Source organism: Salvelinus namaycush, chromosome 5 (genome assembly GCF_016432855.1).
Source record: "Salvelinus namaycush isolate Seneca chromosome 5, SaNama_1.0, whole genome shotgun sequence".
Classification (NCBI taxonomy): Eukaryota; Metazoa; Chordata; class Actinopteri; order Salmoniformes; family Salmonidae; genus Salvelinus; species Salvelinus namaycush.
Window position 1 is genome coordinate 68,822,060 of NC_052311.1, and position 26,274 is coordinate 68,848,333.

The window sequence follows — 26,274 nt, forward strand, 5'->3', positions numbered from 1 at the left end:
ACAGTACAGTACTGAGAGAAGGACTATGGGACAAGGGACTCCCTATACAGTACAGTACTGAGAGAAGGACTATGGGACAAGGGACTCCCTATACAGTACAGTACAGATAGAAGGACTATGGGACAAGGGACTCCCTATACAGTACAGTACTGAGAGAAGGACTATGGGACAAGGGACTCCCTATACAGTACAGTACAGATAGAAGGACTATGGGACAAGGGACTCCCTATACAGTACAGTACTGAGAGAAGGACTATGGGACAAGGGACTCCCTATACAGTACAGTACTGAGAGAAGGACTATGGGACAAGGGACTCCCTATACAGTACAGTATAGATAGAAGGACTATGGGACAAGGGACTCCCTATACAGTACAGTACTGAGAGAAGGACTATGGGACAAGGGACTCCCTATACAGTACAGTACAGATAGAAGGACTATGGGACAAGGGACTCCCTATACAGTACAGTACTGAGAGAAGGACTATGGGACAAGGGACTCCCTATACAGTACAGTACTGAGAGAAGGACTATGGGACAAGGGACTCCCTATACAGTACAGTACTGAGAGAAGGACGATGGTACAAGGGACTCCCTATACAGTACAGTACAGATAGAAGGACTATGGGACAAGGGACTCCCTATACAGTACAGTACTGAGAGAAGGACTATGGGACAAGGGACTCCCTATACAGTACAGTACTGAGAGAAGGACTATGGGACAAGGGACTCCCTATACAGTACAGTACTGAGAGAAGGACTATGGGACAAGGGACTCCCTATACAGCACAGTACTGAGAGAAGGACTATGGGACAAGGGACTCCCTATACAGTACAGTACTGAGAGAAGGACTATGGGACAAGGGACTCCCTATACAGTACAGTATAGATAGAAGGACTATGGGACAAGGGACTCCCTATACAGCACAGTACTGAGAGAAGGACTATGGGACAAGGGACTCCCTATACAGTACAGTACTGAGAGAAGGACTATGGGACAAGGGACTCCCTATACAGCACAGTACTGAGAGAAGGACTATGGGACAAGGGACTCCCTATACAGTACAGTACAGGGGCATAGCAGACAATGACGCCCTCAGAAGGCACTGGTTTTATATGCATTGCAGCATATTTATTTTATTAACACTTGTAGTCATTGACGCGTGATCCAGTGTCTGTTTTATTGGCTGTAGTATCAGTTAAGCTCAAGCACTTGTTCTGATTGTGAGCCAGGCACAGAAGTTGCCAAGGCATTAGAGACAGACACCTACTGTATTTTATTCTCTGTTTTATTCAAGGTTGGTTTCCACAGAAGTTGCCAAGGCATTAGACACAGACACCTACTGTATTTTATTCTCTGTTTTATTCAAGGTTGGTTTCCATAAAAGTCCACCTCAACCTATTCCATCAGGCCTTTGACATTTTGAATAGTGTAGGCCTTTAGAATTGATTCTATGATGTATCCTTCAAAACACAGCAGAAAAACATTATTCCAAAGACCAGGTCACATGATATGGTATGGAGCGAGAGGCAGCCCTGCAGCTAGTTAGATAATCCCATGATTCAAAATAGTTGAGCCTTTCATTTCTTTCTGTGTGTGCATACACGCATGTTCGTGTGTGCATGCTCATGCATACACGCATCTCATGCGTGTGTGTGTGTTTGTGTGTGTGTTTTCTTAAGTGTGTGTTTCCTCTCCACTGCAGAGCTTGTCATGTTTTGTCTTTTGATTATCATGTCTTGTCCCTGTGCTTCCCTTCCATTTGTCTCCCTCTGCTGGTCTTAGTAGGTTCTTTCCCTCTCTCTTCCCCTCCCTCTCTTCCTCTCTCGCTCTCTCTCTATCGTTCCGTTCCTGCTCCCAGCTGTTCCTCATTCTCCTAACTACCTCATTTAATCTTTCACACCTGTCCCCTATTTTGCCCTCTGATTAGAGTTCCTATTTCTCCCTCTGTTTTCCGCTTCTGTCCTTGTCGGATCTTTGTTTGATGTTTGCTGTTCCGTGTCCTGGTTCCGCCCTGTCGTGTTTTTGCCTTCATCAGATGCTGCGTGTGAGCAGGCGTCCTGGTTCCGCCCTGTCGTGTTTTTGCCTTCATCAGATGCTGCGTGTGAGCAGGTGTCATCTAAGATATATCCAGGAGTACCGTTTTGTTTAAGTTTGGAATAAAGACTCTGTTTTTGTTAAGTCGCTTTTGGGTCCTCATTCATCTGCATAACAGAAAGATCCGACCAGTATGGACCCAGCGACTACGGATTCTCGCAACACTGCCATCGAGATCCAGGGAGCAATGCTCGGCAGACACGAGCAGGAATTGTCTGCTGCTCGTCATGCCGTTGAGACCCTGGCCGCTCAGGTTTCCAACCTCTCAGGACAGTTTCAGAGTCTTCGTCTCGTGCCACCTGTTACTTCCTGGTCTTCCGAGTCTTCGGAACCTAGGGTTAATAACCCACCATGTTACTCTGGGCAACCCACTGAGTGCCGCTCCTTTCTGACCCAGTGTGATATTGTGTTTTCTCTCCAGCCCAACACATACTCACGAGAGAGAGCTCGGATCGCCTACGTCATATCACTCCTTACTGGTCGGGCTCGGGAGTGGGGCACAGCTATCTGGGAGGCAAGGGCTGAGTGTACTAACGATTATCAGAGCTTTAAAGAGGAGATGATACGGGTTTTTGATCGTTCAGTTTTTGGGAAGGAGGCTTCCAGGGTCCTGGCTTCCCTATGTCAAGGTGATCGATCCATAACGGATTACTCTATAGAGTTTCGCACTCTTGCTGCATCCAGTGACTGGAACGAGCCGGCGTTGCTCGCTCGTTTTCTGGAGGGACTTCACGCTGAGGTTAAGGATGAGATTCTCTCCCGGGAGGTTCCTTCCAGCATGGACTCTTTGATTGCACTCGCCATCCGCATAGAACGACGGGTAGATCTTCGTCACCGAGCTCGTGGAAGAGAGCTCGCGTTAACGGTGTTTCCCCTCTCCGCATCTCAACCATCTTCTCCCATCAGCTCAGAGACTGAGCCCATGCAGCTGGGAGGTATTCGCATCTCGACTAAGGAGAGGGAACGGAGAATCACCAACCGCCTTTGTCTCTATTGCGGTTCTACTGGACATTTTGTCATGTCATGTCCAGTAAAAGGCCAGAGCTCATCAGTAAGCGGAGGGCTACTGGTGAGCGCTACTACTCAGGTCTCTCCATCAAGATCCTGTACTACCTTGTCGGTCCATCTACGCTGGACCGGTTCGGCTGCTTCCTGCAGTGCCTTGATAGACTCTGGGGCTGAGGGTTGTTTTATGGACGAAGCATGGGCTCGGAAACATGACATTCCTCTCAGACAGTTAGGGAAGCCCACGCCCATGTTCGCCTTAGATGGTAGTCTTCTCCCCAGTATCAGATGTGAGACACTACCTTTAACCCTCACAGTATCTGGTAACCACAGTGAGACCATTTCCTTTTTGATTTTTCGTTCACCTTTTACACCTGTTGTTTTGGGTCATCCCTGGCTAGTATGTCATAATCCTTCTATTAATTGGTCTAGTAATTCTATCCTATCCTGGAACGTTTCTTGTCATGTGAAGTGTTTAATGTCTGCTATCCCTCCTGTGTCTTCTGTCCCCTCTACTCAGGAGGAACCTGGTGACTTGACAGGAGTGCCGGAGGAATATCATGATCTGCGTACGGTCTTCAGTCGGTCCAGAGCCAGCTCCCTTCCTCCTCACCGGTCGTATGATTGTTGTATTGATCTCCTTCCGGGGACCACTCCCCCTCGGGGTAGACTTTACTCTCTGTCGGCTCCCGAACGTAAGGCTCTCGAGGATTATCTGTCTGTTTCTCTCAACGCCGGTACCGTGGTGCCTTCTTCCTCTCCCGCCGGAGCGGGGTTTTTCTTTGTTAAGAAGAAGGACGGTACTCTGCGCCCCTGTGTGGATTATCGAGGGCTGAATGACATAACGGTTAAGAATCGTTATCCGCTTCCCCTTATGTCGTCAGCCTTCGAGATGCTGCAGGGAGCCAGGTTCTTTACTAAGTTGGACCTTCGTAACGCTTACCATCTCGTACGCATCAGAGAGGGGGACGAGTGGAAAACGGCGTTTAACACTCCGTTAGGGCATTTTGAATACCGGGTTCTGCCGTTCGGTCTCTCTAATGCTCCAGCGGTCTTTCAGGCATTAGTCAATGATGTACTGAGAGACATGCTGAACATCTTTGTTTTCGTTTACCTTGACGATATCCTGATTTTTTCACCGTCACTCGAGATTCATGTTCAGCACGTTCGACGTGTACTCCAGCGCCTTTTAGAGAATTGTCTCTACGTGAAGGCTGAGAAGTGCGCCTTTCATGTCTCCTCTGTCACTTTTCTTGGTTCTGTTATTTCCGCTGAAGGCATTCAGATGGATCCCGCTAAGGTCCAGGCTGTCAGCGATTGGCCCGTCCCTAAGTCACGTGTCGAGTTGCAGCGCTTTCTCGGTTTCGCTAATTTCTATCGGCGTTTCATTCGTAATTTCGGTCAAGTGGCTGCCCCTCTCACAGCTCTGACTTCTGTCAAGACTTGCTTTAAGTGGTCCGGTTCCGCCCAGGGAGCTTTTGATCTCCTCAAGAAGCGTTTTACATCCGCTCCTATCCTTGTTACTCCTGACGTCACTAAACAATTTATTGTCGAGGTTGACGCTTCAGAGGTGGGCGTGGGAGCCATTCTGTCCCAGCGCTTCCAGTCTGACGATAAGGTTCATCCTTGCGCTTACTTTTCTCATCGCCTGTCGCCATCGGAACGCAACTATGATGTGGGTAACCGCGAACTGCTCGCTATCCGCTTAGCTATAGGCGAATGGCGACAGTGGTTGGAGGGGGCGACCGTTCCTTTTGTCGTTTGGACTGACCATAAGAACCTTGAGTACATCCGTTCTGCCAAACGACTTAATGCACGTCAAGCTCGTTGGGCGTTGTTTTTCGCTCGTTTCGAGTTCGTGATTTCCTATCGCCCGGGGAATAAGAACACCAAGCCTGATGCCTTATCCCGTCTCTTTAGTTCTTCTGTGGTTTCTACCGACCCCGAGGGGATTCTCCCTGAAGGGCGTGTTGTCGGGTTGACTGTCTGGGGAATTGAGAGACAGGTAAAGCAAGCGCTCACTCACACTGCGTCGCCGCGCGCTTGTCCTAGTAACCTTCTGTTTGTTCCTGTCCCTACTCGTCTGGCTGTTCTTCAGTGGGCTCATTCTGCCAAGTTAGCTGGCCACCCCGGTGTTCGGGGTACGCTTGCTTCTATTCGCCAGCGGTTTTGGTGGCCTACTCAGGAGCGGGACACGCGCCGTTTCGTGGCTGCTTGTTCGGACTGCGCGCAGACTAAGTCAGGTAACTCTCCTCCTGCCGGTCGTCTCAGACCGCTTCCCATTCCTTCTCGACCATGGTCTCACATCGCCTTAGACTTTATTACCGGTCTGCCTTCGTCTGCGGGGAAGACTGTGATTCTTACGGTTATCGATAGGTTCTCTAAGGCGGCACATTTCATTCCCCTCGCTAAGCTTCCTTCCGCTAAGGAGACGGCACAAATCATCATTGAGAATGTGTTCAGAATTCATGGCCTCCCGTTAGACGCCGTTTCAGACAGAGGTCCGCAATTCACGTCACAGTTTTGGAGGGAGTTCTGTCGTTTGATCGGTGCTTCCGTCAGTCTCTCTTCCGGGTTTCATCCCCAGTCTAACGGTCAAGCAGAAAGGGCCAATCAGTCGATTGGTCGCATTTTACGCAGCCTTTCGTTTCGAAACCCTGCGTCTTGGGCAGAACAGCTCCCCTGGGCTGAGTACGCTCACAACTCGCTTCCTTCGTCTGCTACAGGGCTATCTCCGTTTCAGAGTAGTCTTGGTTACCAGCCTCCTCTGTTCTCGTCCCAGCTCGCCGAGTCCAGCGTTCCCTCCGCTCAGGCTTTTGTCCAACGTTGTGAGCGCACTTGGAGGAGGGTCAGGTCTGCACTTTGCCGTTACAGGGCGCAGACTGTGAGAGCCGCCAATAAACGTAGGATTAAGAGTCCTAGGTATTGTCGCGGTCAGAGAGTGTGGCTTTCCACTCGTAACCTTCCCCTTACGACAGCTTCTCGCAAGTTGACTCCGCGGTTCATTGGTCCGTTCCGTGTCTCTCAGGTCGTCAATCCTGTCGCTGTGCGACTGCTTCTTCCGCGACATCTTCGTCGCGTCCACCCTGTCTTCCATGTCTCTTGTGTCAAGCCTTTTCTTCGCGCTCCCGTTCGTCTTCCCTCCCCCCCTCCCGTCCTTGTCGAGGGCGCACCTATTTACAAGGTACGGAAGATCATGGACATGCGTTCTCGGGGACGTGGTCACCAGTACTTAGTGGATTGGGAGGGTTACGGTCCTGAGGAGAGGAGTTGGGTTCCATCTCGGGACGTGCTGGACCGTTCGTTGATTAATGATTTCCTCCGTTGCCGCCAGGGTTCCTCCTCGAGTGCGCCAGGAGGCGCTCGGTGAGTGGGGGGGTACTGTCATGTTTTGTCTTTTGATTATCATGTCTTGTCCCTGTGCTTCCCTTCCATTTGTCTCCCTCTGCTGGTCTTAGTAGGTTCTTTCCCTCTCTCTTCCCCTCCCTCTCTTCCTCTCTCGCTCTCTCTCTATCGTTCCGTTCCTGCTCCCAGCTGTTCCTCATTCTCCTAACTACCTCATTTAATCTTTCACACCTGTCCCCTATTTTGCCCTCTGATTAGAGTTCCTATTTCTCCCTCTGTTTTCCGCTTCTGTCCTTGTCGGATCTTTGTTTGATGTTTGCTGTTCCGTGTCCTGGTTCCGCCCTGTCGTGTTTTTGCCTTCATCAGATGCTGCGTGTGAGCAGGCGTCCTGGTTCCGCCCTGTCGTGTTTTTGCCTTCATCAGATGCTGCGTGTGAGCAGGTGTCATCTAAGATATATCCAGGAGTACCGTTTTGTTTAAGTTTGGAATAAAGACTCTGTTTTTGTTAAGTCGCTTTTGGGTCCTCATTCATCTGCATAACAGAGCTCCCCTGCCAGTCCTGCAGTAGGACAGTAACAGTGCAGTAGTAGCAGGTGGTCTATGCAACACATATGCTGTGTTTGTGCTGCCTCATTTGTCCCAGAAGCTGATGCTGTGACAGCAGGTTTATCTTAACAGGGCAGTGGTGGACCCCCCCTCCCCTCAGCACTGTAGGGAGGAACAACATAAGGTCTTATTTTATCATCGTATCATCTCCCTTGTATATGTTAACTCGCCATGCTTGTCGTGTGTTTGTTTGGTAACATTTATTTGATAACCGACATCATTTGTCTCGTCTTTCCTTCCAGTGTCCAACGTGTTTATAGTGGCAGCTTTGTACACAGAGCGAAGGCTCTCAGTGGTGAGTTTCATTCTGATGTACTTACCATTGTTGCTGTTATTGTTATAAAAAAAGTTTTGCCTGCGCTGCAGACGGCTATATCAGTCCGCTAATACAGAACTATTAAAGGCCCAGTGCACTACTTTTGTGATTTTTATTTAATGATTTAAAATCTATAAATATGTTGTGATTTCTCAGGGGGTGCTGCAGCCCCCTCACACCCCTGCTTCCCGCAGCCTTAACGTGCAGTTCTTCTGTCCCTCCAGGGCTGCTTCAGTGAACGTGTTGGGCTGCTGGTTCATTCCATTAACCTGTCAGTCACACTGTGCTTCCCAGTGGCTATCGTACTAATGGTGAAGTCCATGACTCCAGGTACTGCTGTATGTGTTCTCATCAGCCTACAGATGTAGGATCTTAATTTGATCGCCCTGTTGCAGGAGAACTTTCCGTTTTGCATCATCATCATGATGTGGCCAGTGACACGTTGCTTCTTGAAAGTCCAATATCTTGAAAACTTGACTGCTGACATGTAAAACATTTTGGGACTGTATCAACTGTGGATGAAGGAAACAAATAACAAAGGAGAGTTTCTGAGTGGAGTTTTTCTTTAATTATAATCCACATAATCATTTACATTTCCTGTTGCTGAAGTATGTTTTTCCCTGCAGTAGCAAACTGGCTCAAATTAAGATCCTACATCTGTATAGCAAATCCTGCTTTTCAGAAAAAACTAAACTATCTGAATCTAGTGTGTCTATGTGTTTCTCTATTAGTTTAGTTAGTGTTTCTCTGTGTCTTCACTATTAGTTTAGTTAGTGTGTCTCTGTGTGTCTTCACTATTAGTTTAGTTAGTGTGTCTCTGTTTGTCTTCACTATTAGTTTAGTTAGTGTGTCTATGTGTTTCTCTATTAGTTTAGTTAGTGTGTCTCTGTGTGTCTTCACTATTAGTTTAGTTAGTGTGTCTCTGTGTGTCTTCACTATTAGTTTAGTTAGTGTGTCTCTGTGTGTCTTCACTATTAGTTTAGTTAGTGTGTCTCTGTGTGTCTTCACTATTAGTTTAGTTAGTGTGTCTCTGTTTGTCTTCACTATTAGTTTAGTTAGTGTTTCTCTGTGTGTCTTCACTATTAGTTTAGTTAGTGTGTCTCTGTGTGTCTTCACTATTAGTTTAGTTAGTGTGTCTCTGTTTGTCTTCACTATTAGTTTAGTTAGTGTGTCTCTGTGTCTTCACTGTTAGTTTATTTAGTGTGTCTCTGTGTGTCCTCACTATTAGTTTAGTTAGTGTGTCTGTGTGTCTTCACTATTAGTTTAGTTAGTGTGTCTGTGTGTCTTCACTATTAGTTTAGTTAGTGTGTCTTTGTGTGTCTTCACTATTAGCTTAGGTAGTGTGTCTCTGTGTCTTCACCACATTAGTATAGTTAGTGTGTCGACATTTAAGTGTGTAATTGTGTCTGAATGAAATTACTTTAGTGTGGTATTCTATGATCTACCCCTGTAAGAGTTTATATTAATGGAATCAGTTGCATTACAGAAGTTACAGTAGTGTAGTATTATATTATCTAGTTGGTCGTTAATGTGTAGTTAATGTAGTATTATATTTTCCAGTTGGTCATTAATGTGTAGTTAATGTAGTATTATATTTTCCAGTTGGTCAACAATGTGTAGTTAATGTAGTATTATATTATCCAGTTGGTCATTAATGTGTAGTTAATGTAGTATTATATTATTTAGTTGGTCATTAATGTGTAGTTAATGTAGTATTATATTATCTAGTTGGTCGTTAATGTGTAGTTAATGTAGTATTATATTTTCCAGTTGGTCATTAATGTGTAGTTAATGTAGTATTATATTATCCAGTTGGTCATTAATGTGTAGTTAATGTAGTATTATATTTTCCAGTTGGTCAACAATGTGTAGTTAATGTAGTATTATATTATCCAGTTGGTCATTAATGTGTAGTTAATGTAGTATTATATTATCTAGTTGGTCATTAATGTGTAGTTAATGTAGTATTATATTTTCCAGTTGGTCAACAATGTGTAGTTAATGTAGTATTATATTATCCAGTTGGTCGTTAATGTGTAGTTAATGTAGTATTATATTATCTAGTTGGTCATTAATGTGTAGTTAATGTAGTATTATATTTTCCAGTTGGTCAACAATGTGTAGTTAATGTAGTATTATATTATCCAGTTGGTCATTAATGTGTAGTTAATGTAGTATTATATTATCCAGTTGGTCATTAATGTGTAGTTAATGTAGTATTATATTTTCCAGTTGGTCAACAATGTGTAGTTAATGTAGTATTATATTATCCAGTTGGTCATTAATGTGTAGTTAATGTAGTATTATATTATCCAGTTGGTCATTAATGTGTAGTTAATGTAGTATTATATTATCTAGTTGGTCATTAATGTGTAGTTAATGTAGTATTATATTTTCCAGTTGGTCAACAATGTGTAGTTAATGTAGTATTATATTATCCAGTTGGTCGTTAATGTGTAGTTAATGTAGTATTATATTATCTAGTTGGTCATTAATGTGTAGTTAATGTAGTATTATATTTTCCAGTTGGTCAACAATGTGTAGTTAATGTAGTATTATATTATCCAGTTGGTCATTAATGTGTAGTTAATGTAGTATTATATTATCCAGTTGGTCATTAATGTGTAGTTAATGTAGTATTATATTTTCCAGTTGGTCAACAATGTGTAGTTAATGTAGTATTATATTATCCAGTTGGTCATTAATGTGTAGTTAATGTAGTATTATATTATCCAGTTGGTCATTAATGTGTAGTTAATGTAGTATTATATTTTCCAGTTGGTCAACAATGTGTAGTTAATGTAGTATTATATTATCCAGTTGGTCATTAATGTGTAGTTAATGTAGTATTATATTATTTAGTTGGTCGTTAATGTGTAGTTAATGTAGTATTATATTATCTAGTTGGTCGTTAATGTGTAGTTAATGTAGTATTATATTTTCCAGTTGGTCATTAATGTGTAGTTAATGTAGTATTATATTATCCAGTTGGTCATTAATGTGTAGTTAATGTAGTATTATATTTTCCAGTTGGTCAACAATGTGTAGTTAATGTAGTATTATATTATCCAGTTGGTCATTAATGTGTAGTTAATGTAGTATTATATTATCTAGTTGGTCATTAATGTGTAGTTAATGTAGTATTATATTTTCCAGTTGGTCAACAATGTGTAGTTAATGTAGTATTATATTATCCAGTTGGTCGTTAATGTGTAGTTAATGTAGTATTATATTATCTAGTTGGTCATTAATGTGTAGTTAATGTAGTATTATATTTTCCAGTTGGTCAACAATGTGTAGTTAATGTAGTATTATATTATCCAGTTGGTCATTAATGTGTAGTTAATGTAGTATTATATTATCCAGTTGGTCATTAATGTGTAGTTAATGTAGTATTATATTTTCCAGTTGGTCAACAATGTGTAGTTAATGTAGTATTATATTATCCAGTTGGTCATTAATGTGTAGTTAATGTAGTATTATATTATCCAGTTGGTCATTAATGTGTAGTTAATGTAGTATTATATTTTCCAGTTGGTCAACAATGTGTAGTTAATGTAGTATTATATTATCCAGTTGGTCATTAATGTGTAGTTAATGTAGTATTATATTATTTAGTTGGTCATTAATGTGTAGTTCATGTAGTATTATATTATCCAGTTGGTCATTAATGTGTAGTTTATGTAGTATTATATTATCCAGTTGGTCATTAATGTGTAGTTAATGTAGTATTATATTATCCAGTTGGTCAATAATGTGTAGTTTATGTAGTATTCTATTTTCCAGTTGGTCAATAATGTGTAGTTTATGTAGTATTATATTATCTAGTTGGTCATTAATGTGTAGTTTATGTAGTATTATATTATCTAGTTGGTCATTAATGTGTAGTTAATGTAGAATTATATTATCCAGTTGGTCATTAATGTGTAGTTAATGTAGTATTCTATTTTCCAGTTGGTCAATAATGTGTAGTTTATGTAGTATTATATTATCCAGTTGGTCATTAATGTGTAGTTAATGTAGTATTATATTATCCAGTTGGTCATTAATGTGTAGTTAATGTAGTATTCTATTTTCCAGTTGGTCAATAATGTGTAGTTTATGTAGTATTATATTATCTAGTTGGTCATTAATGTGTAGTTAATGTAGTATTATATTATCCAGTTGGTCATTAATGTGTAGTTAATGTAGTATTCTATTTTCCAGTTGGTCAATAATGTGTAGTTTATGTAGTATTATATGATCTAGTTGGTCATTAATGTGTAGTTAATGTAGTATTATATTATCCAGTTGGTCATTAATGTGTAGTTAATGCAGTATTAAATTATCTATTTAGTCATTAATGTGTAGTTAGTGTAGTATTATATTATCCAAGTATGTGTTTTTATATGAATGGAATCAGTTGGTCATTAATGTTTAGTTAATTTAGTATTATTTCATCCAGTTGGTCATTAATGTGTAGTTAGTGTAGTAGTATATTATTCAAGTATGTGATTTTATATTAATGGAATCAGTTGGTCATTAATGTGTAGTTAGTGTAGTATTATATTATCCAAGTATCTGATTTTATATTATGGAATCAGTTGGTCATTAATGTGTAGTTAATGTAGTATTATATTATCTAGTTGGTCATTAATGTGTAGTTAGTGTAGTATTATTTTATCCAGTTGGTCATTAATGTGTATTTAATGTAGTATTATATTATCCAAGTATGGGATTTTATATTAATGGAATCAGTTGGTCATTAATGTGTAGTTAATGTAGTAATATATTATCCAGTTGGTCATTAATGTGTAGTTAGTGTAGTAGTATATTATTCAAGTATATGATTTTATATTAATGGAATCAGTTGGTCATTAATGTGTAGTTAGTGTAGTATTATATTATCCAAGTATCTGATTTTATATTATGGAATCAGTTGGTCATTAATGTGTAGTTAATGTAGTATTATATTATCTAGTTGGTCATTAATGTGTAGTTAGTGTAGTATTATTTTATCCAGTTGGTCATTAATGTGTAGTTAGTGTAGTATTATATTATCCAAGTATGTGATTTTATATTATGGAATCAGTTGGTCATTAATGTGTAGTTAATGTAGTATTATATTATCTAGTTGGTCATTAATGTGTAGTTAGTGTAGTATTATATTATCCAAGTATGTGTATTTTATATTAATAGAATCAGTTGGTCATTAATGTGTAGTTCATGTAGTATTATATTATCCAAGTATGTGATTTTATATTAATGGAATCAGTTGGTCATTAATGTGTAGTTCATGTAGTATTATATTATCCAAGTGTGTGATTTTATCTGAATGGAATCAGTTGGGCAATGTTTGATCAGTCCCAGTTGGCTCACAGGGAGAGGAAGTAAGGAGTGAGGTGGATATGAGGCCAGAAGAGGAGTGGCTGAGAGACAGGTCAATGTCAGGTCAGCTCTGCCTGTCTTCATCAAGCTGGTTGCTAGCCAGCATGGCATCTGGTGACATACAACAGCTAACTGAGTCTCTCATGACTACACATGTCTCAGAACTTAGGAAACTGACCACAAACACAAGATGATATTAACTGTCTGTGATGTTGTTCTTTACCCACAGTTTCATATTTACAAATGTAGGATCTTAGTTTGTTCACCCTTTTGCTGGATAATTTTCCTGCAATAAAGGAAATGTATAACTTGTGTATTTCTGAAGTTTGTCATTTCCACTTTGGCATTTCAGACTTGATTTTCCCTTATGAAAAATGGATCAACCCCTACACAAATGTCCACATAATAATAATAATAATTTCCTTTTGCTGCAGGATTATTTTCCTACTGTAGCAAACTGGCTCAAATTAAGATCCTACATCTGTACACGCATAAAGACAAAGGTGAAGCTACAGTCATGAGTTTTTAGTAATCATTCCTCTTAGAGGAGAATAGGAAGGTCTTGTGTCTTAGTGTCTTTAAGATCTTCATTTTACCTCTCACAAATCAGATGATATTTCCCTGGGCGTTGACTGCGTAGCTACAGTTTCCTTCCTTACCCAAAAGTCTTTCTTTCTCCTCATCTGCCGTCGCCACGGGAACGGACAAAGATGTACCATCTGTCTCTTGTACCTCATGCAGAGCTACTGTTTATACATCAAGGTCAGGGGAGAGGGCCACGGATGCTCCTCTTGGCGAGGGAGACAGTCTCTGTCTTTCTCTCTGTGCCCATGCCATCTACTAGGTAACCAGCACGGCCCATTTCCATGCAGCATATGTCCGCTGTTTATAAAGCAGTACTAGTCTGTTAGAATGACCTGGGGGCCTTGCCAGGTTTCCCTGGACCTCGGGCGGTAGCGCTGGTAGTTGGTTGAACGTGAGTGGACTCTGTGTTCCCAGTCGTTCATCTTGTGTGATAGACAAAGAGAGGATGGTGAGTGTTGTAACTCTTGACATATATGGATAGCCCTAGATAAGGACAGTAAGAGCCAGGTGGGCAGCATTCCTCAGCTTCTTGTTAGGGCCTGTTTGTTAGCTACACATCAAAGCCAACGTTTTCGCTAACTGGGAATCAGAGGGTTTCATTATTTTCTGTTCTACAGTGTGATATGCATGTTGAATACCTCAAGTTGACTGTACCATATTATAAACTATGTGGTTCGAGCCCTGAATTCTGATTGGCTGACAGCCGTGGTATATCAGACCGTATACCACAGGTATGACACAACATTTATTTTTACTGTTCTAATTACGTTGGTAAACAGTTTATAATAATAATAACCTCGGGGATTGTGATATATGGCCAATATACCACGGCTAAAGGCTGTATCCAGGCACTCCACCTTGTGTTGTGAGTTAGCCGTGGTATATTGGTTCATATACCACACCACCTCGGGCCTTATTGCTTAAATATACTACATAACGCACTGTGCTACTACACATCAAGATAATTTACAACCACCCACACCCACGTCATTCACTCCATTTGATGGATAATGTGTATTGTACTGTTGTGCATACAACACTTAATATGATTGACTGTGAATTCTAACGGCAAATATTGCATAACTATTGCTCATATTTAACATTGCACATTGTCCTTTTTCTCAGTGGGTGGAGCGTCTGCTCTGGGAGTGTACACCGTCCTCTTCCTGAAGCTCTACTCCTACAAAGATGTGAACAAGTGGTGTAGAGAGATGAGCCACGCTAAAGCCCGTAGCCTGGCCCGCTCCCTCTCATGTAAGTCCTCAGTCCTCTATGCCCCATGCTAAAGCCCGTAGCCTGGCCCGCTCCCTCTCATGTAAGTCCTCAGTCTCCACAGTCCTCTATGCCCCATGCTAAAGCCCGTAGCCTGGCCCGCTCCCTCTCATGTAAGTCCTCAGTCCTCTATGCCCCATGCTAAAGCCCGTAGCCTGGCCCGCTCCCTCTCATGTAAGTCCTCAGTCTCCACAGTCCTCTATGCCCCATGCTAAAGCCCGTAGCCTGGCCCGCTCCCTCTCATGTAAGTCCTCAGTCTCCACAGTCCTCTATGCCCCATGCTAAAGCCCGTAGCCTGGCCCGCTCCCTCTCATGTAAGTCCTCAGTCTCCACAGTCCTCTATGCCCCCTACCAGCAACTGGCCAACAACAACACTGCTACTACTTTAATTACTTCAGATGTACTGCTTTTGCTATCGATACTGCTCACGCTTTCTGGGCTTCACTGCTTCGGATTTTACTGATACGTCTGTTCTTGAAGTTTGTGCGGTGTGAGGGAGATGTTTCAAATACTTTATATTTGATTGAGTCTGTCTGGAGTGCCAGATGGGCGGAGTATGTACTTTTGGGACAATTCCTTTTTATCCATTGCGCCAGGCAATAAAGTATTTGAAAAATAACTAATATTGTTATAACAGGTTTGATTTCAACCCTCGTCCTCTAAGCTCTTCTGTGACGACTCCCAGAGTTGCTTTGTCTAGAGAGTTGGTGTCACCTGGGTTCTACGTTGACCTTTGACTCCCAGAGTTGCTTTGTCTAGAGAGTTTGTGTCACCTGGGTTCTACGTTGACCTTTGACTCCCAGAGTTGCTTTGTCTAGAGAGTTTGTGTCACCTGGGTTCTACATTGACCTTTGACTCCCAGAGTTGCTTTGTCTAGAGAGTTTGTCTCACCTGGGTTCTACGTTGACCTTTGACTCTCAGAGTTGCTTTGTCTAGAGAGTTTGTGTCACCTGGGTTCTACATTGACCTTTGACTCCCAGAGTTGCTTTGTCTAGAGAGTTTGTCTCACCTGGGTTCTACGTTGACCTTTGACTCCCAGAGTTGCTTTGTCTAGAGAGTTTGTCTCACCTGGGTTCTACGTTGACCTTTGACTAGTAATAAAGGGCTTAATGAAATTTCTGACTCGCCTCCACGGAAATGGCAACTGTGACCTAATTTTTCATAGGCGGCGATCCTGCATGTTTGTACATGTACCCTTAATGGAAACCGTTTTCCTGTTGTAAACATTAACACACACACACACACATAATACTACAATCCACATCGCTCCTTAACTGCTGCACTGCCACCTGCTGGTTGACTGTATACAAGAAGCTGTTCTCTAAGTAGAGTGATTGTGACTGTGAGAATCATAGAATCATGTTTAATTGCTGACTTAACATGGCTAGTACTCTCCTCTACAGGTTCCTCTCTACCACGGTCTAAGGGAAGTGGAGGGGACTATCAGGTCTCCTATCCTGGAAATCTCACCCTCAGAGGTCAGTAGAGGTTGGACATTCCATCCCAGGTAGACCAAGACCTGGGTTCAAATACAATGTCAGGTGTTTCAATAACGTTTCAAAACAACTATTCAGATAACTTTTATTTGAAAAAACAAGTAGTTGAATATTTGAATATATTTGGAGATACTCAAATACACTCCCATGCATTTAACCCATGTATTTGAAAATAGTATTTGAAATAAGTATTAGAAAATACTTTAAAATACAATTTGGTCGACTATTTGGTATGTACAAATAACCATTAAAATATTTGTTTTAAGTACTTGTTTTCGGCTGTTTTTGAAATACTCAAATACCATTTAAATAACAAATAGTCAAATGCATGTATTTGAACCCAGGTCCTGCTGTAGCAGACCCCACTTTTATCACTGCTCCCTCAACCTATCCTGCTGTAGCAGACCCCACTTTTATCACTGCTCCCTCAACCTATCCTGCTGTAGCAGACCCCACTATTATCACTGCTGCCTCAACCGATCCTGCTGTAGCAGACCCCACTCTTATCACTGCTGCCTCAACCTATCCTGCTGTAGCAGACCCCACTCTTATCACTGCTGCCTCAACCTATCCTGCTGTAGCAGACCCCACTCTTATCACTGCTGCCTCAACCTATCCTGCTGTAGCAGACCCCACTCTTATCACTGCTGCCTCAACCTATCCTGCTGTAGCAGACCCCACTCTTATCACTGCTGCCTCAACCTATCCTGCTGTAGCAGACCCCACTCTTATCACTGCTGCCTCAACCTATCCTGCTGTAGCAGACCCCACTCTTATCACTGCTCCCTCAACCTATCCTGCTGTAGCAGACCCCACTCTTATCACTGCTGCCTCAACCTATCCTGCTGTAGCAGACCCCACTCTTATCACTGCTCCCTCAACCTATCCTGCTGTAGCAGACCCCACTCTTATCACTGCTCCCTCAACCTATCCTGCTGTAGCAGACCCCACTCTTATCACTGCTCCCTCAACCTATCCTGCTGTAGCAGACCCCATTCTTATCACTGCTGCCTCAACCTATCCTGATGTAGCAGACCCCACTCTTATCACTGCTGCCTCAACCTATCCTGCTGTAGCAGACCCCACTCTTATCACTGCTGCCTCAACCTATCCTGCTGTAGCAGACCCCACTCTTATCACTGCTCCCTCAACCTATCCTGATGTAGCAGACCCCACTCTTATCACTGCTGCCTCAACCTATCCTGCTGTAGCAGACCCCACTTTTATCACTGCTGCCTCAACCTATCCTGATATAGCCTGCTACTGGAACTATATCAGACTATAATAATATTCTCTCTTTCTCTCTCTCTCTCTCTCCTGTCTCTCTCTTTCTAATCTCTCTCACTTCCCTCTTTCTTTCTAATCTCTTTTGTCTTTTTAGATTTGTATTATTTTGTTTTTGCACCAACCCTCTGCTATGAATTAAACTTCCCCCGGTCTCCACGGATTCGAATGAGCTTCCTGCTAAGGAGGCTTTTTGAAATGGTGAGTTCTGTCCCCAATCACCCTTTCTGCATTGGTTTGTTAATACGCTGCTTTATACTCTGTAAACTAGACTGAACAGTTGATGTTATCACGGCTTTGTCCTACTGGTTATTTCCCAATGTTATGCTATGGGTATAATAGAAAGATGTACAACTTCCTGTTTAGCCCCATGTGAAGGAGCACATTCTAGAAATACAGAAACATCAGATCTCTTCAATATGATCTGACACAGTCATCTACAGCAAACTGATAGAATTGTGAATTGTGAATTTCTCTGAACCTCCATTAGAAGATTAGCTTGGTTTATTGGTCTACTGTGGAGATGTGCACTCTGGTCCCAAGACTTATCCAAATCTAAAAGGCAGACAGCGTTTTTCCTGCACACACACACGCACACGCACGCACGCACGCACGCACGCACGCACGCATACACACACACACACACTCAAGTATTGCTCTTTTGTTGGATTTAGAGGAGAAATGCTAAGTAACAAATCATCTCTTCCCAGCTGTTCTTCACCCAGTTATTGGTGGCATTAACACAGCAGGTAGGTTTTCTACTGACATTGACTTATGTATAGTGACTACATGTATTTATTGAGAATAAGCACCTCATTTTATTTATGATTTGTGCTGTTTATTCACCTCATCGGTCTCTTATTCTCCTCCAGTGGATGATACCCATTATTCAGAGTTCTATGAAGCCATTGGAGGTAAAGCAGGATTACTGGTACATTTATGATTTACATTTAAAGCATTTTTTGACTATTTTTCTCTATCAATACAATCTGTCTTTCTTCATTGATCCTGATCCTGTAGGATATGGACCTCCCTATGATGATGGAGCGTCTACTCAGACTAGCCGTAAGTACACAAGAGAACACAGGGGTAATGCGGTCATGGTAACATGGTTCATAGTACCCTTGGGCCTTGAGAGATATGACATATACATTGTATTGGGCCGTTCCGTTGTTCTATTGTTGTTTTATGTTGTCCTGGATACAGTATTATTCCCCTGTCTTCTCTGTCCCATCAGGTGCCCAATCATCTTCTCTGGTTGATATTCTTCTACTGGTTCTTCCACTCGTCCTTGAACTTTATTGCTGAGCTCCTGCAATTTGGAGACCGAGAGTTTTACAGAGACTGGTGGTAGGGGAAATGAATACGGTCTATTTTGTTACGTTCCATTGTTTATTGCCAGTATGTTACTAAGAGGGAGAAGTGATCATTTGAGATGTGCACAAGTAAAATATCAATAGCATGTCCCACTGTAAAATACATCACTTCACATGACTAGGAGACTTTTCCCTTTCTTGCAGGAACTCTGAGACCATCACATACTTTTGGCAAAACTGGAATATTCCAGTACACAAGTGGTGCCTTCGGTGAGTAGATGCAATGTATTCTATACATAGTATACTGTATGTAACATTGAGATGCTATAAATGATTCAATGGTACGGAATCAGTGGAATGGAGGTTGATACTGAGCAGAAATGTATTGAGGATGTATTGGGGATTTGTGAGCTGGTTTGAAGCTGCCGTGAGGTGTTTGATGATACGCGTCCTCCCGTGTTGCTCCCTCTCTCTCCCAAAGCCACTTCTACAAGCCCCTGCTGAAGAGTGGAGTCAGTAAGTGGCTCGGCCAATCAGCAGTGTTCCTGGCTTCAGCCTTCTTTCATGAGGTGAGGTGCTCTGCTCCTAGCTGGGTGAAACCAGACTGACGCTGTGCTCATCTTTACTATTCCTAGTGAAGTGAAACAGAATGTTAACTTCATCAGGCTGGTGTTTAACGAGGATACTCTGCTGCTACAACAGCTCATATCGTCACTGTCTGACCAAAACATACATTCGCCAAAACATCAACTTTTCAAAGAGAAAAAATAAGAAAAAACCTGTTTTCCATCAACGAATATAGAATTATGTCAATTTACAAGCTATTTTGAATACATGTTCTTGGTTCTAAAGACATGAAATGTTCAGAGTACATTGAGGTTAGATACCACTTTCAATAAATGTCAAACAATTTAAATTGGCAAAAATGTAGTTCCAAGGTTTTCATCAGACAATGACTATATACAGTATGTATACCATTTGTGAAAAAATCCTGCATTTTATCAGACTACAGTTTCATAATTGCTGAGATTGCTAGTCAGATTAGACTTTAAAGGCCACAGATATAGTTATTGTATGACAGTACAGTTGCTATACTACACAGTGGCTATACTACACAGTGGCTATACTACACAGTGGCTATACTACACAGTGGCTATAATACACAGTGGCTATAATACACAGTGGCTATACTACACAGTGGCTATACTACACAGTGGATATACTGCACAGTGGCTATACTACACAGTGGCAATACTGTACAGTGGCAATACTGTACAGTGGCTATACTACACAGTGGCTATACTACACAGTGGCTATACTGTACAGTGGCTATACTGCACAGTGGCTATACTACACAGTGACTATAATACACAGTGGCTATACTGCACAGTGGCTATAATACACAGTGGCTATAATACACAGTGGCTATAATACACAGTGGCTATAATACACAGTGGCTATACTGTACAGTGGCTATACTGTACAGTGGCTATAATACACAGTGGCTATACTACACAGTGGCTATAATACACAGTGGCTATAATACACAGTGGCTATAATACACAGTGGCTATAATACACAGTGGCTATACTGTACAGTGGCTATACTACACAGTGGCTATACTACACAGTGGCTATACTGCACGGTGGCTATACTACACAGTGGCTATACTGTACAGTGACTATAATACACAGTGGCTATACTACACAGTGGCTATAATACACAGTGGCTATACTGTACAGTGGCTATACTGTACAGTGGCTATACTACACGGTGGCTATACTGCACGGTGGCTATACTACACGGTGGCTATAATACACAGTGGCTATAATACACAGTGGCTATAATACACAGTGGCTATACTGTACAGTGGCTATACTACACAGTGGCTATACTACACAGTGGCTATACTACACAGTGGCTATACTGTACAGTGGCTATACTGTACAGTGGCTATACTGTACAGTGGCTATACTGCACAGTGGCTATACTACACAGTGGCTATACTGCACAGTGGCTATACTACACAGTGGCTATACTACACAGTGGCTATACTACACAGTGGCTATACTACACAGTGGCTATAATACACAGTGGCTATACTGCACAGTGGCTATACTACACAGTGGCTATACTGCACAGTTGCTATACTACACAGTGACTATACTACACAGTGGCTATAATACACCGTGGCTATAATACACAGTGGCTATACTGCACAGTGGCTATACTACACAGTGGCTATAATACACAGTGGCTATACTGTACAGTGGCTATAATACACAGTGGCTATACTACACAATGACTATACTACACAGTGGCTATAATGTACAGTTGCTATACTGTACAGTGGCTATACTACACAGTGACTATACTACACAGTTGCTATACTGTACAGTGGCTATACTGCACAGTGGCTATACTACACAGTGACTATACAGCACCGTGGCTATAATACACAGTGACTTTACTACACAGTGGCAATACTACACAGTGGCAATACTACACCGTGGCTATACTGCACAGTGGCTATACTGTACGGTGGCTATAATACACAGTGACTATACTGTACAGTGGCAATACTACACCGTGGCTATACTGCACAGTGGCTATACTGTACAGTGGCTATAATACACAGTGACTATACTGCACAGTGGCAATACTACACAGTGGCAATACTACACCGTGGCTATACTGCACAGTGGCTATACTGTACAGTGGCTATAATACACAGTGACTATACTGTACAGTGGCAATACTACACCGTGGCTATACTGCACAGTGGCTATACTGTACAGTGGCTATACTGCACAGTGGCAATACTACACAGTGGCTATACTGCACAGTGGCTATACTGCACAGTGGCTATACTGCACAGTGGCTATACTGCACAGTGGCTATACTACACAGTGACTATACTACACAGTGGCTATAATACACAGTGGCTATACTGCACAGTGGCTATACTGCACAGTGGCTATACTGCACAGTGGCTATACTGCACAGTGACTATACTACACAGTGGCTATAATACACAGTGGCTATACTGCACAGTGGCTATACTGCACAGTGGCTATACTACACAGTGGCTATACTGCACAGTGGCTATACTGCACAGTGGCTATACTGCACAGTGACTATACTACACAGTGGCTATAATACACAGTGGCTATACTGCACAGTGGCTATACTGTACAGTGGCTATACTGTACAGTGGCTATAATACACAGTGGCTATAATGTACAGTGGCTATACTACACCGTGGCTATACTGCACAGTGGCTATACTACACAGTGGCTATAATACACAGTGGCTATACTGTACAGTGGCTATAATACACAGTGGCAATAATACACAGTGGCTATACTGCACAGTGGCTATACTACACAATGACTATACTACACAGTGGCTATACTGTACAGTGGCTATACTGTACAGTGGCTATAATGTACAGTGGCTATACTGTACAGTGGCTATACTACACAGTGACTATACTACACAGTTGCTATACTGTACAGTGGCTATAATACACAGTGACTATACTGTACAGTGGCAATACTACACCGTGGCTATACTGCACAGTGGCTATACTGTACAGTGGCTATAATACACAGTGACTATACTGCACAGTGGCAATACTACACAGTGGCTATACTGCACAGTGGCTATACTGCACAGTGGCTATACTACACAGTGACTATACTACACAGTGGCTATAATACACAGTGGCTATACTGTACAGTGGCTATACTGTACAGTGGCTATACTGCACAGTGGCAATACTACACAGTGGCAATACTACACCGTGGCTATACTGCACAGTGGCTATACTACACAGTGGCTATACTGCACAGTGGCTATAATACACAGTGGCTATAATACACAGTGACTATACTGTACAGTGGCAATACTGCACAGTGGCTATACTACACAGTGACTATACTACACAGTGGCTATAATACACCGTGGCTATACTACACAGTGGCTATACTGCACAGTGGCTATAATACACAGTGGCTATAATACACAGTGACTATACTGTACAGTGGCTATACTGTACAGTGGCTATAATACACAGTGACTATACTGCACAGTGGCAATACTACACAGTGGCTATACTGCACAGTGGCTATACTGCACAGTGGCTATACTACACAGTGGCTATAATACACAGTGGCTATACTGCACAGTGGCTATACTGCACAGTGGCTATACTGCACAGTGACTATACTACACAGTGGCTATAATGTACAGTGGCTATACTACACCGTGGCTATACTGCACAGTGGCTATAAAGTAGGGCCCTTTCTGGGGATATTTCTCTGTTGTCCAGACACACACACACACACACACACACACACACACACACACACACACACACACACACACACACACACATGGGTGCGCTTGGCTTATATCCAGCACTCTTCATCATTGACGAAGGTCAGTGTTGGAGGGACGTTAGTATAGCTGGGATGAGAGGAGGAGGAAAGGAGTGTAACACAAGGCCATATCAGGCTGCTGTGCTTCTGGAGGAGGAGATAAGAGCAGTGTACGGTGAGGAGCCTGTTCAGTCAGCAGGTTCACAGAGATACGGCTCCCTCCCGCTCCTCATCCCCATCCCGGACAGACAGACAAACGGGGCTGCTGCTGCTGTTTTAAACGCTGACCTTCAGAGGACAGCGAGCGGAGCAGAGAGGAGCGGAGCGCCACAGTGCCCTGCGGGACACCAGTCTCCCCCTCTCCCCTGAGTAATGACAGGAGGGATCCTAGTGTCACACACACACTCACACACACACACACACACACATATACACACACAATCCCCTGAGTAATGCCAGGAGGGATCAGGAGACTGGGATCTGTAGATCAGAGGGTCACACAGCAGGTCCTGTCAGCTCCATCAGATCAATGAGGTGAGGCTTGATAGTCATCCAGCAGTCATTCCATAGGTTAGCTATCTGTCTGTTACCTCAGTTCCCTGTATGTCCTTTCCTAGTGTACGAACTAGGTGTCATTCCATAGGTTAGCTATCTGTCTGTTACCTCAGTTCCCTGTATGTCCTTTCCTAGTGTACGAACTAGGTGTCATTCCATAGGTTAGCTATCTGTCTGTTACCTCAGTTCCCTGTATGTCCTTTCCTAGTGTACGAACTAGGTGTCATTCCATAGGTTAGCTATCTGTCTGTTACCTCAGTTCCCTGTATGTCCTTCCTAGTGTACGAACTAGGTGTCATTCCATAGGTTAGCTATCTGTCTGTTACCTCAGTTCCCTGTATGTCCTTTCCTAGTGTACGAACTAGGTGTCATTCCATAGGTTAGCTATCTGTCTGTTACCTCAGTTCCCTGTATGTCCTTTCCTAGTGTACGAACTAGGTGTCATTCCATAGGTTAGCTATCTGTCTGTTACCTCAGTTCCCTGTATGTCCTTTCCTAGTGTACGAACTAGGTGTCATTCCATAGGTTAGCTATCTGTCTGTTACCTCAGTTCCCTGTATGTCCTTTCCTAGTGTACGAACTAGGTGTCATTCCATAGGTTAGCTATCTGTCTGTTACCTCAGTTCCCTGTATGTCCTTTCCTAGTGTACGAACTAGGTGTCATTCCATAGGTTAGCTATCTGTCTGTTACCTCAGTTCCCTGTATGTCCTTTCCTAGTGTACGAACTAGGTGTCATTCCATAGGTTAGCTGCCTGGAGTGGAAACATTATTTTCCTGTTCGCTGTGGATAAAGGAGATGGCTGTGTGGAAAACTGTTCTTGAAAACTAAAAGTTAACGTTGCTGATGTTGTCTTCACAGTACCTGGTCAGTGTTCCACTGAAGATGCTGAGGCCATGGGCTTTTATGGGCATGATGGCTCAGGTGAGATCTTAGAACTGAGAAATTATAATCCACAAATGTATTGTCTGAAATGATTTACTGGTGGTGTTTTTGACTCATTAAAATGAATGTTGTGTTTGTTTACTCACTAAATGGAGTCCTTGGCTTACAGCTTCCGCTGGCCTGGTTTGTGGCGCGTTTTCTCCGAGGTAACTATGGCAACGCAGCCGTATGGATCTCTCTCATCATTGGCCAGCCAATCGCCGTGCTCATGTACGTCCACGACTACTATGTACTTCACTACAGAGAGGGGTCGGCGGGGGGTGGACCTGAATGACCTCCTCAGGGGAATATATACCAGACCAGCCTTTTATAGGAAAGACAAATAGAGCTAGAAATGTACTGTATGGTACTTTATGAAAGCACCTTAAAGGGGCAATCAGCATTTGCTACATCCATTTTTGGACTCATACATTAATGATATGTACCATTCGAATCTTGAAGAACAACTTATAAATGTCTCACCAGCTTAGTTCAACTGTCGCTCTCCATCACAAACCTAAATATAAGATTGTTTTTACTCCAATATTTGGAAACAAAGAATGTAAATAAACACTATATAGCCTCAAAACATGGTTAAAACTATACTTTTTTTATATTGGATGGTCAATCGTTGCATCCATAGCTCTGTCCTTGAATTTGAAAGTGATAACATTTCTCCAGTCCCATCCCTCAGCTTTTTACTGAACCAGGGGTGGGGAGGCAGCTTTGTTATTGTTTCAACTGCTGATTGCCACTTTAAAGATAACACACTTCTTATAGAAACAATCAATATAGTTAGTGAATATTAGAATATGCCTTATTGAATCATGTCTGACAAGTGCAATTTTCAAAAAGTGCCAGTTTCTCAGAAAATGTGCACAACCAGTACATGTGTGTTTGTAAGATTTATCTGTTTTTATGCCACTCAAGCCTCAATATTTTGTCATCGTGTTTTACTTGGGTACGTATAGAGGGAAATGTAGAGATAGGAAAATGGCAGCTGGTGATTCTTGACTTTAGTCCGTTAATTGGGTCATTATTATGTTGCCGACAGAACTACATGGACAAGTAAATATATTTCTCTATTTATGTGAATGATGTCCTATTTGACTTCACGTTGTTACCACCAATCATGTGTTTCTCACTTCCCTCTGCTTTATCTGCCACTGAGACTCACGGTTTTTGCTCCACAGTTGAAACACAGGATAGAGGGCCACCTCTTGGCGGTTACTAGGAAGTTCATATGAAATAACAACATTTGCTCACAAAAAAGCTTCCATTTTGGTGTGCTAGTCTATTACTTCTTAACGTGGCAACATGTGTCAAGTAGAATTCTATTCCACAGCATTTGTTGATGTATTATAATCTCTGGTCTATTGTTTCTGGACAAACACGCCGCTGTTCCTAGCAATATGTCCTGAGATGATGATGGGGCCAGAATCATCTAATCAGAGAGAGTGTATGATGAATGGCTTCTGTAGAAGGAAGACTTCCTGAAATGGCTACAGGTAATTCTACCTCCTGTCCCCGACCTACAATGTGACGCTGCTCAGATCCCGAGTCTGCAAGATGTTCCGCGGCTGATAGTGTTTTAGATTAGAACAGGAGTGCCGATTTGTTCTATTGCGGACCGCATAAAGTCGCATGCAGTTACACATACTGTAAAATGTGTAGGATTTGAGTAATTGGCAAGCTGCCTTTGAAAGAGTATAGTGTATTTGCTCT

The 26,274-nt window shown here is 42.5% G+C and overlaps 1 protein-coding gene across 2 annotated transcripts in view; it reads left to right on the forward strand.

Annotated features, from left to right (window-relative positions):
• The window catches only part of LOC120048828 (diacylglycerol O-acyltransferase 1-like), a 37,205-nt gene extending 11,561 nt beyond the window's left edge, over window positions 1-25,644 (forward strand). The window contains exons 5-17 of one of the 2 annotated variants that reach the window (XM_038995085.1): window positions 7,296-7,348; window positions 7,594-7,699; window positions 14,447-14,575; window positions 15,997-16,071; window positions 17,471-17,574; window positions 18,084-18,122; window positions 18,246-18,287; window positions 18,394-18,438; window positions 18,611-18,723; window positions 18,894-18,959; window positions 19,171-19,258; window positions 24,487-24,549; window positions 24,680-25,644. In XM_038995085.1, the coding sequence (XP_038851013.1) occupies window positions 7,296-7,348; window positions 7,594-7,699; window positions 14,447-14,575; window positions 15,997-16,071; window positions 17,471-17,574; window positions 18,084-18,122; window positions 18,246-18,287; window positions 18,394-18,438; window positions 18,611-18,723; window positions 18,894-18,959; window positions 19,171-19,258; window positions 24,487-24,549; window positions 24,680-24,844 (1,088 nt within the window). In that variant the 3' untranslated portion in view covers window positions 24,845-25,644. The remainder of the gene's footprint in view (window positions 1-7,295; window positions 7,349-7,593; window positions 7,700-14,446; window positions 14,576-15,996; window positions 16,072-17,470; window positions 17,575-18,083; window positions 18,123-18,245; window positions 18,288-18,393; window positions 18,439-18,610; window positions 18,724-18,893; window positions 18,960-19,170; window positions 19,259-24,486; window positions 24,550-24,679) is intronic. The other variant, XM_038995087.1, reaches the window with a different exon arrangement.
• Window positions 25,645-26,274: the final 630 nt, after the last annotated feature.